The 16,703-nt window shown below is 45.1% G+C and overlaps 1 protein-coding gene across 1 annotated transcript in view; it reads left to right on the top strand.

Annotated features, from left to right (window-relative positions):
* DDB1 (damage specific DNA binding protein 1) overlaps window positions 1-16,703 on the top strand; it is a 28,833-nt gene that overhangs the window by 3,963 nt on the left and 8,167 nt on the right. Inside the window, exons 5-21 of the mRNA XM_066251647.1 lie at window positions 2,212-2,326; window positions 3,267-3,364; window positions 4,306-4,464; window positions 5,052-5,135; window positions 6,067-6,183; window positions 7,160-7,262; window positions 10,575-10,650; window positions 10,743-10,851; window positions 12,203-12,381; window positions 12,473-12,636; window positions 12,715-12,822; window positions 12,979-13,186; window positions 13,934-14,029; window positions 14,129-14,240; window positions 15,190-15,313; window positions 15,675-15,839; window positions 16,515-16,609. Coding sequence (XP_066107744.1) covers window positions 2,212-2,326; window positions 3,267-3,364; window positions 4,306-4,464; window positions 5,052-5,135; window positions 6,067-6,183; window positions 7,160-7,262; window positions 10,575-10,650; window positions 10,743-10,851; window positions 12,203-12,381; window positions 12,473-12,636; window positions 12,715-12,822; window positions 12,979-13,186; window positions 13,934-14,029; window positions 14,129-14,240; window positions 15,190-15,313; window positions 15,675-15,839; window positions 16,515-16,609 — 2,112 coding nt within the window. The remainder of the gene's footprint in view (window positions 1-2,211; window positions 2,327-3,266; window positions 3,365-4,305; window positions 4,465-5,051; window positions 5,136-6,066; window positions 6,184-7,159; window positions 7,263-10,574; window positions 10,651-10,742; window positions 10,852-12,202; window positions 12,382-12,472; window positions 12,637-12,714; window positions 12,823-12,978; window positions 13,187-13,933; window positions 14,030-14,128; window positions 14,241-15,189; window positions 15,314-15,674; window positions 15,840-16,514; window positions 16,610-16,703) is intronic.

Below are 16,703 nucleotides of genomic sequence, written 5' to 3'. Positions count from 1 at the left end.
CTGAAAGTTGCCTTTAAGCGAAGAGGAAAAATCCCAGTGATGCTTTATATATGTTTTCTAAGAAGAGGTTGGCATTTTATTCAGCACTCACTTCCTGGTGACTTGCTGGCTCTTGACTTCTATTTTAGTCTGTGCCTAAAACTTTAGCAGAGCTGATCGTGGGCAGCTGTTCTCTGGCCAGATCTGTTGGGGAGGGTGGAAAGAGTGGCAGAGCCACCAGACTAACATGCCTCTTCTTGGTAAAATCTTAGTCTTTTAACAAAGGGCCATACAGCCTGAGGTCATTTCACTAGCATGTCATTGAATAAATGATGGAAGGATCCAGTCCAAGCCATGTACTGTGTGGGCGTGAAAACACTGATAGCTGTGTTAAGTATTGGCAATACACCAAGGTATAACTATGTTTAGATTGCTTAGTATCACTAGAAGTGTTATAATTCTGAGGCTGATTGGAATTAGTTTCAGTTGAATAAGGTTGAAACTATTTTGGAAATACTGATCTTTTTTACAGTGCATTAATTATCAAGTTGAAATAAAAACTTAGAATTTCTGTCCCTTCACTTTTGTTAAATATCAGGTCATTAAAACATTGATGTTGGTTATTCTGACTTTGCCTGTTCCCAGCCTCGGCAACCAGTGTGAATGATCTTTCCATTTCTGTGTGTTTCTCAGGAGGCCCAAATCCAAACCCCTGGTTGAACTTTTTGTGAAGTTGAGTCCTCTTCAATCATTGATGGGGAAATCTTTTCATCAACTATTTATTTATTTCCTGTTTTTGTGTCAGTTTCATATGACCAGTCAATACCATGTGAAAGGTGGTTATGCGAAGTGTTTCAGGAACTGTGACAGTGATTAAGGTGTGGTCCCTGCCCTGAAAAACATCGTTGAATTCCTGTCATAACTTCTTAGACCCTGGTCTGGCCTTTGCTGAGGCCATCCTCCCCTGGCCGAATGTAGCCTTTTCCCCAGTGCTGCCCTTATCTCACAGAGATGACGACCAGCCCCAGGACAGAGTGAGTCACGACTTGGGAAGAAAGGGGGACGAGCTTGCTGGCAGCGGCAGGAGTGCAGGTGCTGACTGACCTGAGAGCAGCAGTGGGGTCTCCTCCCCAACAGCACCTCATCGGAGTGCTTTTAAGGCTTTATCATCAACTTTTAAAAAATTGAGATGTATTTAGCCTCTCAGTGTGTTTATTTCTTTAGTTGTTGTGTGAGTTCCATATCACACACGCAAATCTACATTTTTTTTTAAGTGAGAGGAGGGCAGATAGTGAGACAGATTTCCACGTGCGCCCGGACCAGGATCCGCCCAGCAACCCCTTTCTGGGGCTGATGCTGAAATCAGCCGAGCTATCCTCAGTGCCCACGGCCAACGCTCAGACCACCCGAGATAGCCTCAGTGACCATGCCTGGTGCTCGAATCATTCGAGCCACTGGTTGTGAGAGGGGAAGAGAAAGAGAAGAGGGAGGGAAAGAGAAGGAGATGCTCACTTCTCGTGTGTGCCCTGACCAGAAATTGAACCCGAGACGTCCACATGCCCGGCTGATGCTGTATCCACTGAGCAAACCGGCTAGGGCCAGAAATCTACATACAGGGGTTCCTTGGGTTACAACAGTCTCAACATACGGTGTTATTTAAAATGCTCGCTCCCATAAACACTTAAAAAAAATTGAGATGGAAGTGTTTCGGCTTACGCCATTAGTGTTGTACTTACTACGTGAGTGAACTAGGCTGGTTGTGTGTGGTGGAAGAACATGCCGTAACATGGTGTATCAGTGAGGGAGTTGGCATCCCCCAGCACACTTACCTATGCCATTTTTGGCTTAGTTGTGTTTTTATGTTCTAGAATCTAGATTATGATTTTACAACTGTGTTTTAGGGTGTGTTTTGACATGTCAAAATTTGGGTTACGTCACTATTATTGGAATGGAACTGTGTCATAACCCGAGGACCCCCCCCCCCCCCCCGTATTTACATTGCTTAGTACAGCATGACAGTTTAATTTTTTTCTAATTCTTAAACTTCTGTTGGTTGGTTGAACTTTTGGTAAAAGTAGGCCTCAGTGACAGTCTACCCAGACAGTCACAGACACAGTCACAGGATAGGAAGGCTGATATGGCGGGATTGTCAGATGCTTGGTGGTGGTCACTTGTTCCTTTCAGGGCCCCTCTCCTGCCCTAAAGGCTAATCACTCTACCTTTCCCACCTAGGACCCTCAGGGGCGGCACGTAAAAACCTACGAGGTGTCTCTCCGGGAGAAGGAGTTCAATAAGGGCCCTTGGAAACAGGAAAACGTAGAAGCTGAAGCTTCCATGGTGATTGCAGGTTGGTCGGGGATTTAGGAATTTGCCTCCGCCCCAGGTCTGGGCCAGTTCCCTAGTGCTCCTTCCTCACCTGCTCTCCCCTTCCTTTCGCTGCTCAGCTGCTGTGAGCATCTGCGCTGTGCGCTGCTCTCCGCTGCGCCCTGGGCTGCTCTCTCTTGTGCCCTGCGCTGCTCTCGGTGCCTCTTCTAAGTGTGCTTCCCTTGCTTTTCATTTCTGTCTTCGAGATTGTCTTGTTTTTACTCTCCCTCCCACCAAAGTATAGTTTTTCTCTATTTGGGATTAATTATAAAACAAATTGATTTGCAGAGTGGCATATGGAAATTAGTCTCGTTATTTTATTGTTGAGCATAATGTTTAAAAAACTGAAAGGGACAAATAGAGGTTATCTGACCTGACTCTTGTATTTTATAGATGAGGAAACAGGGCCTGAGGGACTTGTCCATGCCTGTATCTCCTGGACAAGGCCTGGGCTACATTCCAGGCCTGTTTGCACATAGCTGTACTTTTGCCCCAGCACCATGTTGAGTCTCAGCTAGTAGAGAGATTTTAAAATTCTTAAGTGCTAATTGGCTTTTCTAAGTGGTGACCCTAATAATAAATAAGGGGGGAAATTAAGCTGGGAACAAGGAGAAAAGTAAATGCATTTAGTCAGGAAGGATCTGAGTGCGGGGGAGAAAAGTGGGAAGAATGCATGTGGGAGGATGGCGAGAAGACTACCCTGGAGCTCAGAGACACGAAGCGTGGCGACTCACTATCACCAGGATTAGATACTGCCAGCCTGAAGTCTCTAGGACAGGAAGCTAAGAAAAAGGCTGTTGTGTCCATGGGCTTAGCTGTCTTTAGAAATAATGACTATCTCAAAGTTTGGATTAGTGCCCATGCTGTCTCAGGGTCTGGCAGGTCCACAGTGCGGAGCTCTAATGCTGCCCTTTTTCCCACAGTCCCAGAGCCTTTCGGAGGAGCCATCATCATCGGGCAGGAATCAATCACCTATCACAATGGTGACAAGTACCTAGCGATTGCGCCTCCTATTATCAAGGTGAGCAGCTTTTCTTTACCTTTCCCCCCCTTTTTCTATAGTTCTTTCCCTGCTCCTCTCTCTTTCCCCATTTGTCAAAAGGAGAGTCACAGAAGTCTGTTGCACTGTTCACAAAGTATATAAGATATTATATTGGTCATTAGGAATACAAAAAGATATTGGCCTGGTTTTGCTTAAAAAGAGCTTGCTTGCTTGCTAAGAAAGAAATAATAAAATAGGTTTACCCTTTCCATTGACTGGGGCAAGTGTAAGAATGGAAAGTTTTTGCAAATTCTATTGAATATTTTCAGGGCTCACATCATATAAAGCACTACAGTGACAAATTATATAGACCTTAAAAATTAGTCATAGAAATTAAGCTTTGAGGATAAATAAAATCTATGGTAGCATTTATAGTCCAGTGAATAATTACAGCTGCTTTCTATTCTTTACATTCCTATTTTCCAGTAGAGTAATATGTGTATAAACATTTTATTGAACTCCACAGAAAATGGTCTTCAAAATAAGAATGTCCCTTTTTTTTGGAGTGAAGGAAGATAGTGAGACAGACTGCCACATGTGCCCTGATCCACCTGGCAACTCTGTCTGAGGTCCATGTTCAAATCAACTGAGCTATCCTCAGCGCCTAGGGCCACACTCAAACCAGTGGAGCCACTGGCTGCGAGAGGGGAAGAGTGAGAAGAGGGAGAGGGAGAAAGGGAGAAGTAGATGGTGGCTTCTCCTGTGTGCCGGGATTGAACCTGGGACGTCTGCACAGTGGGCTGATGCTCCATCCACTGAGCCAGTTGGCCAGGTCCACGTCCTCCTTTTCAGTCACATATGTCGTGTTAGCTGAGTGGATTTCATGCTCATACTGTGGCTGGGTTTGGCAAAGGGAGTGGTTTACTCTGTAGTTGTGGAAGATGCTTAATCTGTAATGACCGGTTCCTCCCTTTGGACAGCAAAGCACCATTGTGTGTCACAATCGTGTGGACCCCAATGGTTCCCGTTACCTGCTGGGAGACATGGAGGGACGGCTCTTCATGCTTCTTTTGGAGAAGGAAGAACAGATGGACGGCACTGTCACCCTCAAGGATCTCCGTGTGGAACTCCTCGGAGAGGTAGGGCTTGTTCCTACTCTGCTACATTCTTCAAGGGGCCTAGTGACCCATGTGTGTGGTTCCACACAAGAACTGGAGTTATATCACCCAGCAGCAAATGATCAGTCCTACGTGGAAGTTTGTTTTCAAATGAGTTGGATGTTGGAGAATCTCACAGGCAGCCATAAGCATAAAAGCCTCAAGCATAAAAAGAAGGAAACAAAAATAATTAGATTAATTTATGCTGTTATTCAGTTCTGGGAGGAGATTCCCAGAAAGTTTAAGAATTTATGCAGTGAATTTCAGAGGTTTCTAATTTTTCTGAGAGACTGAGTTGTTGGGATTAAAGTGATCATTTGGAGTAGGCACCTTCAGGGTAAAGTGTAGATTTTTCTGACTGTGCAGATGTGATAAAGGGACAGTCACAAACCTCAGAAGTTCAGAAACGTTTTTTAGTGCGACCTGGGATGTGAAGTGGAGAACTGTTTCAGGCACCATAGCTGCAGTTGTGCATTTTCTTAGCACAGGTCTGAGAGGCGGCTAGAACGGGGTCTGGATCCCACAAGGACTTTATTCTGATGCCTTTCATGCTGTTGCCTTTCTCCTAGACCTCTATTGCCGAATGCTTGACATACCTCGACAATGGTGTTGTGTTTGTCGGGTCTCGCCTTGGTGACTCCCAGCTTGTGAAGGTGAGAAGACATTTTCTTTTTTTTTTTTTTTTTTGTATTTTTCTGAAGCTGGAAACGGGGAGAGACAGACAGACTCCCACATGTGCCCGACCGGGATCCACCCAGCACGCCCACCAGGGGGCAATGCTCTGCCCCTCCGGGGCGTCGCTCTGCCGCGACCAGAGCCACTCTAGCGCCTGGGTCAGAGGCCAAGGAGCCATCCCCAGCGCCCGGGCCATCTTTGGTCCAATGGAGCCTTGGCTGCGGGAGGGGAAGAGAGAGACAGAGAGGAAGGAGAGGGGGAGGGGTGGAGAAGCAAATGGGCGCTTCTCCTGTGTGCCCTGGCTGGGAATCGAACCTGGGTCCCCCGCACGCCAGGCCAACGCTCTACCGCTGAGCCAACCGGTCAGGGCCAGAGAAGACATTTTCTTTCTAGCTTTTCACTGCTGCTTTACCGGGTTTCTCCTGTGTTTAGTGCCTCTCAAGATTTCTTCATTTCATCCATATCCCTAGTATTCAGCTTTCTACTTGGTTGATTTAATGTACTACCCTGACTAGCTCTTTGTCCTAAAAGTTTATTCTGCAAATGTGGTAGGCAGGGCGCTGGATGCTGTGGCCAATGGTGAGCAAGACTCGGCTCCCACCTTCAAAAGGTCATTGTCTGATGTGCTGGAGCCCCTCTAGAGTATGAAAATTTTGGACCTTCTCGGCAGAGAAATGCATGCAGACATCTTACATTTTCCAAACTGCTTCATTAGAAGTCCCTTGCTGGTCAATGGGTTGCCTGTAAGACAGCCATGTTTCTTAGTCAGCAGTCCCCTTTCAGAAACCGCCAGAGGAGCATAGGGAGGGCAGATCTAGTAAGATTGTGAGTGTCTTTGGAGTAAAGACCATCTCTTTTGGGGTGGGTCTGTTAGGAACATTGCAGGACTAACATTGTTCTTTTTCCTAGCTCAATGTTGACAGCAACGAACAAGGCTCCTATGTCGTGGCCATGGAAACCTTTACCAATTTAGGACCCATTGTGGACATGTGTGTGGTGGACCTGGAGAGGCAGGGGCAGGGACAGGTAAGAGGGTCATCCTGGAAATGGATAGTTGGTGTGCCCTCTCAGACTGTATCCTCCTAGGCTCGCCTATCTGGAATGGGGAGTGTACACTGAAGATAGCTTTAAGAACCTCACACACTAATCCCAATAGTAGAAAGATAACTACCATTTATTGAGTGCCTATCGTGGTCTGCCAGGCACTTTAATACACACATTATCTATTTTTGCACAAGCACCGTATGGATAGGGATTCTTGGTCATTTCAGAAGTGAAGAAACTTCGGGCTGAGAAAAGTTAAGTAAAAGTTTAAGATCACATAACTGCTAAATGGAGGTGTGTCTGTCTCCAGGTCCTGTGATCTTTCTAGTAAATTGAGTTCCATTTGTGGAAGCAAGCTTGCTAGGAGAAATAGTAAGACCTTTTTGCTTTTTGGATTAGCAGGGGTCTCAAACTCAACTCAGCATGTGGGCCGCAGAGCAAGATCACAGCGGTTCGGCGGGCCGCACTAGGTCTACAAAAGGCAACTGTTACGCAACACTTTTCTCACTGCAGTTGAAAACAAAAAAAAATCAGTACAACAAGCACAATCGTACATGCAGTTTACTCAGTGTCACAAAACGACCAGAAACTGTAGTTCGCATCACAACTGCTGTTAACTAAGCTAATATCTAGCTAGGATGCTAGAGAAATGAAAAATACAAGTAGGCCCCTAGGCTTACTTAATTTTATCCAAAATATTTTGAACTTTGTGGATTAGTCTGCGGGCCGCACAAAATTGTTCGGCGGGCCGCGAGTTTGAGACCCCTGGATTAGGGCATCTGTCTTCTTGATATATTTGGGAGACTTTGGAGATCGGCCTCTGCTAAGTCTGCAGCCTCAAACCTAGTTCCACAATAAGGGCCCTTGGGTTTAGGAATAGCTGGTTTACTCTCTGGGCATCAGTATGGTGGCTCCAGGCTCTGGAGGGGTTATTTAGAAACCTTTTCTCTCCTTGCAGCTGGTCACTTGCTCTGGGGCTTTTAAGGAAGGTTCCTTGCGGATCATCCGGAATGGAATCGGGATCCACGAGCATGCCAGCATCGACCTACCAGGCATCAAAGGTAGCCTTTTGGCAGATACAGGGTGCAGATCTTCATTTGAATGACCTTGGCTTTGGGCATTTGGCCTTGGTACATGTCGTGAAGGCACTTGGGTGGGAGCTAGAGGGAAGCAGAGCAGATAAAGAATAAAGGAAATCATGATAACAGTGAAGTGAAGGAAGTTTAAACATCCTTGAAAGTACACAACTTAACTTAAAAAAACTACTACTGACCAAGTCAGACAATGAAATAGAGTAATGAGGAGGAAAAGATTACAAGTTGAATTTAATGTTGTATATGGAGAACTGATAAAATCCCTAAGGAATGTGGAGGCTAAGAATATATAGAAAGGTGTAAGTAACTTCTAGGACAAACAATTAATTCAATTCTAGAACTAACAATCAAAAAGATCAAAGGAAGACTACATAATGAAAGACTTTACAGCATATAAACTGTAAACATAACCTAAAATAATGTGATGGAACTGATATGGATGAGTTTCTATATCTCATGTCAGGTACATGGTACCATATTGGTAAACATAAACGGGCTGAACTCACCCACCTGTTACAAGAAAAAGAGTATCAGATTGAATCATAAAACCCAGTTTAAAGTTGTATTCAGAAGGCACATCTAAAATAAAGTGATTCAGAATATAAAAGAAAAGGAGGAGGGCAACAGAAAAGAAGTAGAGATTTATGAATTAGAAAGGAAGAGAGCATATAATGATAAAACCTGAGACAACCAAATGAGAAACTAGACAATACGAATTCATTAAGGTGGCAGGATATAGAATGTACTGAAATCAGTAACTTTCATCTAAAAACACAATTAGAACGTATAATAGAAGGGAAGAGGCAATTTGCAATAGCAGTAAAAAGATAAAATACAAAGGAATAGCTTTATTAAGAAGTGTGCAAAATCTATACACAGAAAACTTGAAAATACTCTTGAAGGATTAAAAGGATAGATTGTGCAAATGAAAAAGACATATCAAGGTCTTACAAATTTCTATAAAGCTATTTTCTCTGACTTTTTATATATAATATATTTAATAGAAGTATTCATAGGTTTTTTTCTTTGACCTAGACAAGTCAAAGTCCAAATGAAAAAGGAAGAAACAAGAAAGCCAGGAAAACTTAAGAGCAGTGAGACAGGACTAGCCTTGCCAGATAGTAAAACATACTATTAACCCTAGTAACTAAAAGTGTGGCTTTGGTGCACTGATGCACAGACTCGGCAGTCCAGAAGGAACACAATAATAAGTGGGAGTTCAGTGTACGCTAGTGAGTGGGTCTCAGTTCAGTGGGATGAAGGGGACTATTTTTAATAAATGGTATTGGGATGCCAGTCATTTGGGAAAAGGTAAGGTGGGACCCATACTACACAATGTATGTGTTGCTAGAATCTAAATGGAGCAAAGACTTAATGTGGAAAATGAAGCCATACAAAAGCTAAAAGAAAGTTGGTGAATTCCTTTCTAATTTTGGAGTGAAGAACGTCTTTTAAATTATGACTCAAAAATACAGAAGCCAAAAAGGAAGATTGATGAATTCAACAACATAAAAATAAAACATGGGAACATTTTCTCAATCCATCGAGACTTTGCTTCTCAGCAATTGTTGACAGTTTGACTCAAATAAACTCATAAAAAGTTAAAAATAAATAAATAAATAAAAACTTGCCATGGCAAAATCAAACCACTGTAAAGTTAGAAGAATCAGCAAACTACTATAGTTAAAGACATGTAATCTTCTAGCCAAAGGCCTAGTCTCCCCAATTTATAAAAATATTTCTAGAAAGATCATTAAATTTCCTATTCCCAATTTGGCAAAGGACATGAATGGATAAGTAACAAGCATCACTTTGTATTAAGAGAAATGCGAATCAAAACAAAATAGTGGTATTGTTCTTTACGTGACAATCAAAGTCCAAATGTTTGACAACATGCTCATTGGCCATACCTAGCCAAACTACAGCTGTATTTAGTGATTTGTCCGGCAGTCCCAGTTGTGGGCATCTTACCCCACTGACCTTCATATATAGAAAGTGACATAAACGTAAGATTCCTTCCTGTGACATTGTATGTTATAGCAAAATCCACTGAAAAAGTGTCTAGCAGTGGACTCACTAATATAAACTGGTACAGCCACACTATTAAAAATTGTGCAGATGTCAAAACAAGGAACTCTTCTGTTCTGATAAGAACTCACGCATATGATAGATGAGAGAACAAGTGCAGAACCATGTGTAATAGGATAGTTTATATTTTTATTTGTTTATAATATAGTGTTAACCTATTTCCTTAAATTAAAAAAAATAAATTGAGGCCCTGACCGAGTGGCTCCATGGATAGAGTGTCGTCCTGGTGCGCCTAGGTTGCAGGTTCTATCCTGGGTCAGGGCACATACGAGAAGCAACCAGTGAGTGCACAACCAAATGGAACAACTAAGTGGAACAAAGAAATAATGCTTCCCTCTCCCTCCTCCTCCCCCTCTCCCCCTCCCCTTTCCCTCTCTCCCTCTCTCCCTCTCTCCCTCTCTTCCCCTCTCCTCCTCTCCTTCCTCAAGTCAGTGGGAAAATTTTTTAAAAATTGCATTACTAAACAATGTTACCCCAATAAATACAATTAAAATAAAAAATAAATTAGTAGAATAAACTAGAAACTATTCTTGATGACTATTTGACAGGTTAGAAGCAGAGGTACAGGATAAGACTTCTGTCTTAATGCATTTAAAAAATAAAATTTACTTTGAGTCATGGAAATGTATTACCTGAAATCAAATGAAAGACTAAAATAATAGGCCGAAGACAGTTTTTAGAGTATCTGACTTTGTCAGAGTCTTTTTTTGTTTTTGTTTTTGTTTTTACAGGGACAGAATCAAAGTGAGAGGTAGACAGGGACAGACAGAGACAGAAACGGGGAGAGATGAGAAGCATCAATCATCAGTTTTTCATTGTGACACCTTAGTTCATTGATTGCTTTCTCATATGTGCCTTGACCACGGACCTTCAGCAGACTGAGTGACCCCTTGCTCGAGCCAGCGACTTTGGGTCCAAGCTGGTGAGCTTTTTGCTCAAGCCAGATGAGCCCACACTCAAGCTGGTGACCTCGGGTCTTGAACCTGGGTCCTCGGCATCCCAGTCCGATGCTCTATCCACTGCGCCACTGCCTGGTCAGGTTTTTGTCAGAGTCTTAATGCCAGGAGGCAACACAGTGTGTATTCCAACTCAGGACTGACTCAGATTCCCTGCTCTTCCTCTGGGGTCAGGCTGGCCCTTCCTTAGATGTGTTGGTCTGTGCTGTGTCTTAATCCTTGATCTTTGTTCCAGGCCTATGGCCACTGAGGTCTGATCCTAACCGGGAGACCGATGACACTTTGGTCCTCTCTTTTGTGGGCCAGACAAGGTAAGATGAGTCTGGTGCCAGATCCAGGTGTTCATGTGAAGGTTGCATGGGGGGAAGCTGGTCTGGCTGACCTAGGCCTTCTTCTGCTGCAGAGTTCTCATGTTAAATGGAGAGGAGGTGGAAGAAACCGAACTGATGGGTTTTGTGGATGATCAGCAGACTTTTTTCTGTGGCAATGTGGCTCATCAACAACTTATCCAGGTAAGAGCTGAGAAGAGGGCAGGCCTCACGTCCTTGAATTTGACATAGAGTGCAGTACAGAGGATCATGGAATTTTTTCTTTTTTTAAAGATTTTATTTATTGATTTTACAGATGGGGGGCATGATGAGAGTGAAAAGTATCAACTCATAGTTGCTTCACTTTCATTATTCATTGCTTGCTTCTTGCTTGTTGTATGTGCCTTGACTGGGTTTCGAACCAGTGACCTTGGCATTCCAGGTTGATGCTTTATCCACTGTGCCACCACAGGTTAGGCATTAGTATTACTTTCTTAAAGAATGCACTTTTGCTAGCTACTGTAAACACATTTCTACTGTTTATGGCTGTATTGACAGGAGCAATAGAGACAAATGATAATAACTTTTAAGTGCCTGCTGTATGCCAGGAGCATAATACTTCCTTCTCACTCAGCTAAGATGGGCATTCCAGTTATCTTGTAGATGACTGAGCTTGAGAATTTATTCCCTTACCCAAGGTCATGAAATTAATATGTAGTAAGCTTCAGGTCTGTCTGGCTTAGAAGTCTTCTCTTCTTTCCATTTTTATGCCTATGAATGCTGAGTGTTCGTTTTTTTGTTGTTATATTTTTCCCAAGCCAGAAACGGGGAGGCAGTCAGACAGACTCCCGCATGCATCCGACCGGGATCCACCCGGCACACCCACCAAGGGGCGATGCTCTGCCAATTTGGGGCGTTGCTCTGTTGCAACCAGAGCCATTCTAGTGCCTGAGGCAGAGGCCACAGAGCCATCCTCAGCACCCGGGCCAACTTTGTTCCAATGAAGCCTTGGCTGCGGGAGGGGAAGAGAGAGACAGAGAGGAAGGAGAGGGGGAGGGGTGGAGAAGCAGGTGGGCGCTTCTCCTGTGTGCCCTGGCCGGGAATCGAATCCGGGACTCCTGCACGCCAGGCCAACGCTCTACCACTGAGCCAACCGGCCAGGGCCTGTATGTTCGTTTTTGAAAAGGGTCAAAATGTGTCATTAAGACTTTGGTCTTGACTGATGGGTTGCCCACAAGATGGTAAGAGTATTGACCATTGGAATGTACTATATCAGCATTATGTTCATGGTAAGTTCTGAATTTTATAGGTATCTACAAAATGAAAATAACAAGATTATTCTAAAAGTGCTAGTTCTTTCCAACTCTAAATCTTTATTGTCTTACATAAAGATAACATTGTAATTAATTAATGCAGGATTTTGGAAAAGTATATTATATGGCAGAAGAAGACTTATGTGGCTTATTCTTAGGACTCTCCTAGGGCAGCCATTACACTTTCCCACTCCTCTATAGATCCTTGCAGGTGCCCAGAGATATTGCTTTTCTTTCTTAAGATCACTTCTGCATCCGTGAGGTTGGTCTCTCAGGAACCCAAAGCTCTAGTTAGTGAATGGAAGGAGCCTCAAGGCAAGAACATCAGCGTGGCCTCCTGCAACAGCAGCCAGGTAGTAGTAGCTGTGGGAAGGGCCCTCTACTACCTGCAGATCCACCCTCAGGAGCTTCGACAGATCAGGTGTGTGCTTATCTGCACTTTTCCCCTCCCCTGTCTCTGGGACTTCTTTCATCCTTGGCTTACTTCCTGTCCTATATTCCTCTTTGTTAAGCCACACAGAGATGGAACACGAAGTGGCCTGCTTGGACATTACCCCCTTAGGGGACAGCAATGGGCTGTCCCCTCTTTGTGCCATTGGCCTCTGGACAGACATCTCAGCCCGGATCTTGAAGCTGCCGTCTTTTGCGCTACTGCACAAAGAGATGCTGGGTGGAGGTATGGCTCTTCTGAGGACTTGGGCTGGGGTCAGAGTCAGTATGTGGAACAAGAACTTAGTGTACCCCTTTTCCACAGAGATCATTCCTCGTTCCATCCTGATGACCACGTTTGAGAGTAGCCACTACCTCCTTTGTGCCTTGGGAGATGGGGCACTTTTCTACTTTGGGCTCAACATTGAGACAGGTGAGAATAGCACTTTTCGAGTGAGGGGCTCTTTGAAAAATGAGGAGGATTGGAATAGCAGAGGTTTTGGCCTGAAGGTGCTTCTTTTGAACTTCACAATCCAGCTGTTTGTCCTGATTTCTTTCTTTCTTTCTTCTGATGCTGTTCTTTCTGTAGGCCTGTTGAGTGACCGTAAGAAGGTGACTCTGGGCACCCAGCCCACAGTGTTGAGGACCTTCCGTTCTCTTTCTACCACCAACGTGTTTGCTTGCTCTGACCGGCCCACTGTCATCTACAGCAGCAACCACAAACTGGTCTTCTCCAATGTCAACCTCAAGGAGGTGAACTACATGTGTCCCCTCAACTCAGATGGCTATCCTGACAGGTGAGCCTCTTTCTCTTTCTCAGCAGGAACCGTGGATTGGGGGCATCGTGATATTTTCCTCAGTTTCCTTCCTTCCAGCCTTTTCCCAATGTCACAGTCAGCAAAAAGCTGAGACGGGAAGGGAAGAGCAGAGGTTCTCTATGGCTTCCCACAGAAATACCCAGCAAACGGTTTTTAAAGTACAGATTTTTTTTTGCATCTTTTTCAGATTGTGATTCAGCAGATCTGAGGTTGGGCCCTAGAATCTGTATTTTCAGAAAACCTTGCAGGTGATTCAAATGACCAAAACTCCTGATTTTGAGGTCGTTATGTATCCCCCTAGAGCAGGAGTTCTCAGAGGGTGGCCAGTTCAGCAGTCCCAGCACTGCCTGGGAACTCGCTAGAAATGTTAGGTTCTGGGCAGGAGCAATCGGACTGAAAAGCCCTCCCACTGATTCTAGATAATTTGAAAATTGTGATTGAAAATCTGTTTCAGGTTCAAATGCTGCACATTAGCATTGAATTGAAAGTTGTTGAATCTTAGCCTAGACCTACCCAGACCAATGAAATAAAATCTAAGGGTTAGACCAGGCCTCTGAATTTTGAAGTCTCCTCAGAGGGTTTTTAGCCTAAAGGTCAAAGTTGGGACTGCTCCCTGGAGTAAGCTGGTGTAATTCTGCCTTCCTTTTGTTCCCCTTATGGAGTTAGCTCCTGGAATTGTTTCCTTCTTTGGGTCTACTCACTCTAAACCCAGACCCTTCTTTCCAGCCTGGCACTGGCCAACAACAGCACCCTCACCATTGGCACCATCGATGAGATCCAGAAGCTGCACATTCGCACGGTTCCCCTCTACGAGTCCCCCAGGTCAGGCGGGTCGGGGAGCTGCGTGGGGTGGGGATCTGGGGGTTGGTGGAGAGACTCCAGACTTCTGAGAGGCAGTGTTGTTCTGTACTTCTCCTGCAGGAAGATCTGCTATCAGGAAGTGTCCCAGTGTTTTGGGGTCCTCTCCAGCCGTATTGAAGTCCAGGACACGAGTGGGGGCACAACTGCTCTGAGGCCCAGTGCCAGCACTCAGGTGAGGGCAGTGGACAAAGAAAGATGGCATTAGCGCAGGGGCAAACTTGTTTGTAAAGGGTCAGGTAGTAAATATTTTTGGCTTTGCAGACCAAGTGGTCTCCGTCACCTACTCAACTCTGCCATTAGGAGAGCAGCCATGAATACCAGGTGGACACAGCTGGGTTCCAATAAAACTTCCTTATGAAATCAGGCAGGAGCTGGATTTGGCCCGCTCATTGGTGGGCTAACTTTGGGCTGCACATGACAATGATTTTGCTGCTTGTGGCTTTGCAGGATGAAGAATTCCTTTTCTTTCACCAGTTTGGGTACTTGGTAGGGTGTGCATAATTGGGGACAGCGTAGTGTAATAGTTCAGAGCATGGGCTTCAGAGTCTTACAGAACTGGCTTCAAGGTTTATTGCTAGCTGTGTGACCTTGGGCAAGTTTAACTTCAATTTTCTCATCTGCAAATGATAGGAATGGGGCAGTCTAGAGTTGCACACAGTGGGATGTTGGCTGATGCCCTTATTTACTCCATGTGTTCTCTGCCTTTTTGCTCCCAGACATCTGTGATGGGACTTCTCTAATCAGAGTAGGAGGTCTTTCTAGTTTTCTTTTTATTTGAAGTGCTTCCTGCTGTTACATTGAGAGAGGTGGAGTCTGTCACTTTCTTAGGTACTTCCTCCCTAGCTTTGCATGATTGACGTGGAGTCAATGTTTTAATGATGTTTAATGACCCTTAGGTTTTTGTTACAGTGCTGTGTCAATTCCACACGGATTTAGATCCTTATTCTTATTCTTGTATCCTCTGAAAACCTCGGCTCTTCAGGCTGCACTCGAGCCGCCAGCTTTCAGAGTTTTTCTCATTCAGACTCAGTCTCCATCCCCGGTCCTGTCTGTTCACCGCCCGGCTCTTTCCAGCGCCAGTCCGCTTTCGCGAGGGTGATGCGTGTGCCTTCTGTTCCCAGGCCCTGTCGAGCAGCGTCAGCTCCAGCAAGCTGTTCTCCAGCAGCACCGCCCCTCATGAGACCTCCTTCGGAGAAGAGGTGGAGGTGCACAACCTCCTTATCATTGACCAGCACACCTTCGAAGGTGCGGCTGAGCTCTCTGTCATTCTGTACCTGTGCTCTCCCTGGACTGGGCTCTTCTGGGTTCTGATGTATTACATGGTTTGGTAGACAGTGAGATAGAGCATCGTTAGCAGAGAAGAAGGGAAGGGTGGGATCTCCTCAGGTCAGAATGGGCAGTGAGGGAGCGTCTGCGGGGACAGGAGCAGTGGGAAGCAGGGGGTCTCAGGTCAGAATGGGTGGTGAGGGAGTGTCTGCAGGGACAGGAGCAGCGGGAGGCGGGTGCACAGTCAGCACCTGTGCTTTGTGTGGAGCGAGCTGTCTCAAGTGCCAGTTACATGTGCCCGGGGGTCATCAGCCAGTCGTCCTCTCCACTCTGCTTCTAGTGCTTCATGCCCACCAGTTTCTGCAGAACGAGTATGCCCTCAGCCTGGTCTCCTGCAAACTGGGCAAAGATCCCAACACGTACTTCATCGTGGGCACAGCCATGGTGTACCCGGAAGAGGCGGAGCCCAAGCAGGGTCGTATTGTGGTGTTTCAGTATTCAGATGGTAAGTGGGCGCAGTCTCCAGCTTTTGAGAGATCTGAAATTCTGAGAAAGTCAGACTATTTTAGGTTTCAGAGCTTCAGTTAAGCAGCAATAGAACCCATGTTACTGCTGTGACGTGAGACATTCTGTTCTCTCAAGCTATTGAGAGAGCAGAGGCATGTACAATCTATGGCCCCTGTTCCTTTTCTACTCGTTGAAAGGCAGGAAACTGGGGAGAGGTGAATGACGGCTAAGAGAATCGAGTGGCTAGAGTAAGAGTGATGATTCCTGGATTTGTTTTCCACTTGGTTGCTCAGCCATTTAGGACTTCTTTCCAGTTTCAAAACTTTTGTGTTTATTTCTATATCTCTGCTCATCTCCCCCAGTATGGTCCTAAAGACTGGATTTCAGTCCAGAAATCTTGGATCAGATGGCTGAGATGGAATTGGTCTCCATCTTAGACAGACCTGGAGTTTGAGGGTGGGCAGATCTTGGACAGTGTCTAGAATTACTGCACGTTACCTTGGGGCTCATACTTCCAGTGGTAGTTAACCTCAGTGTACACTGACTGTATTTCCTGCTTTCAGGTGAGTGGTTTTGAGGTAGGAGTGAGAGCCAGAGCACCAGTGAGAGGTTTCTTTTGGTTAAAGTATGAGCTCATAAAGGAGACTTAAAGAGTGTCTTTTATCCTCTCCAGGAAAACTACAGACCGTGGCTGAAAAGGAAGTGAAGGGGGCTGTGTACTCTATGGTGGAATTTAACGGGAAGCTGTTAGCCAGCATCAATAGCACGGTGAGGCCCATACCCCCTGGTACCTGTCATATGTTAGGTTGTACACCATTAACCGCTGAGCATGTCTTCTGTGTGTTTCCTGGGGCTGTGTGTG

This window comes from Saccopteryx bilineata, chromosome 1 (genome assembly GCF_036850765.1).
Source record: "Saccopteryx bilineata isolate mSacBil1 chromosome 1, mSacBil1_pri_phased_curated, whole genome shotgun sequence".
In the NCBI taxonomy this organism is placed as follows: Eukaryota; Metazoa; Chordata; class Mammalia; order Chiroptera; family Emballonuridae; genus Saccopteryx; species Saccopteryx bilineata.
Note: the sequence above shows the minus strand (reverse complement) of the source record. Positions and strands in the feature narration are given on the sequence as shown.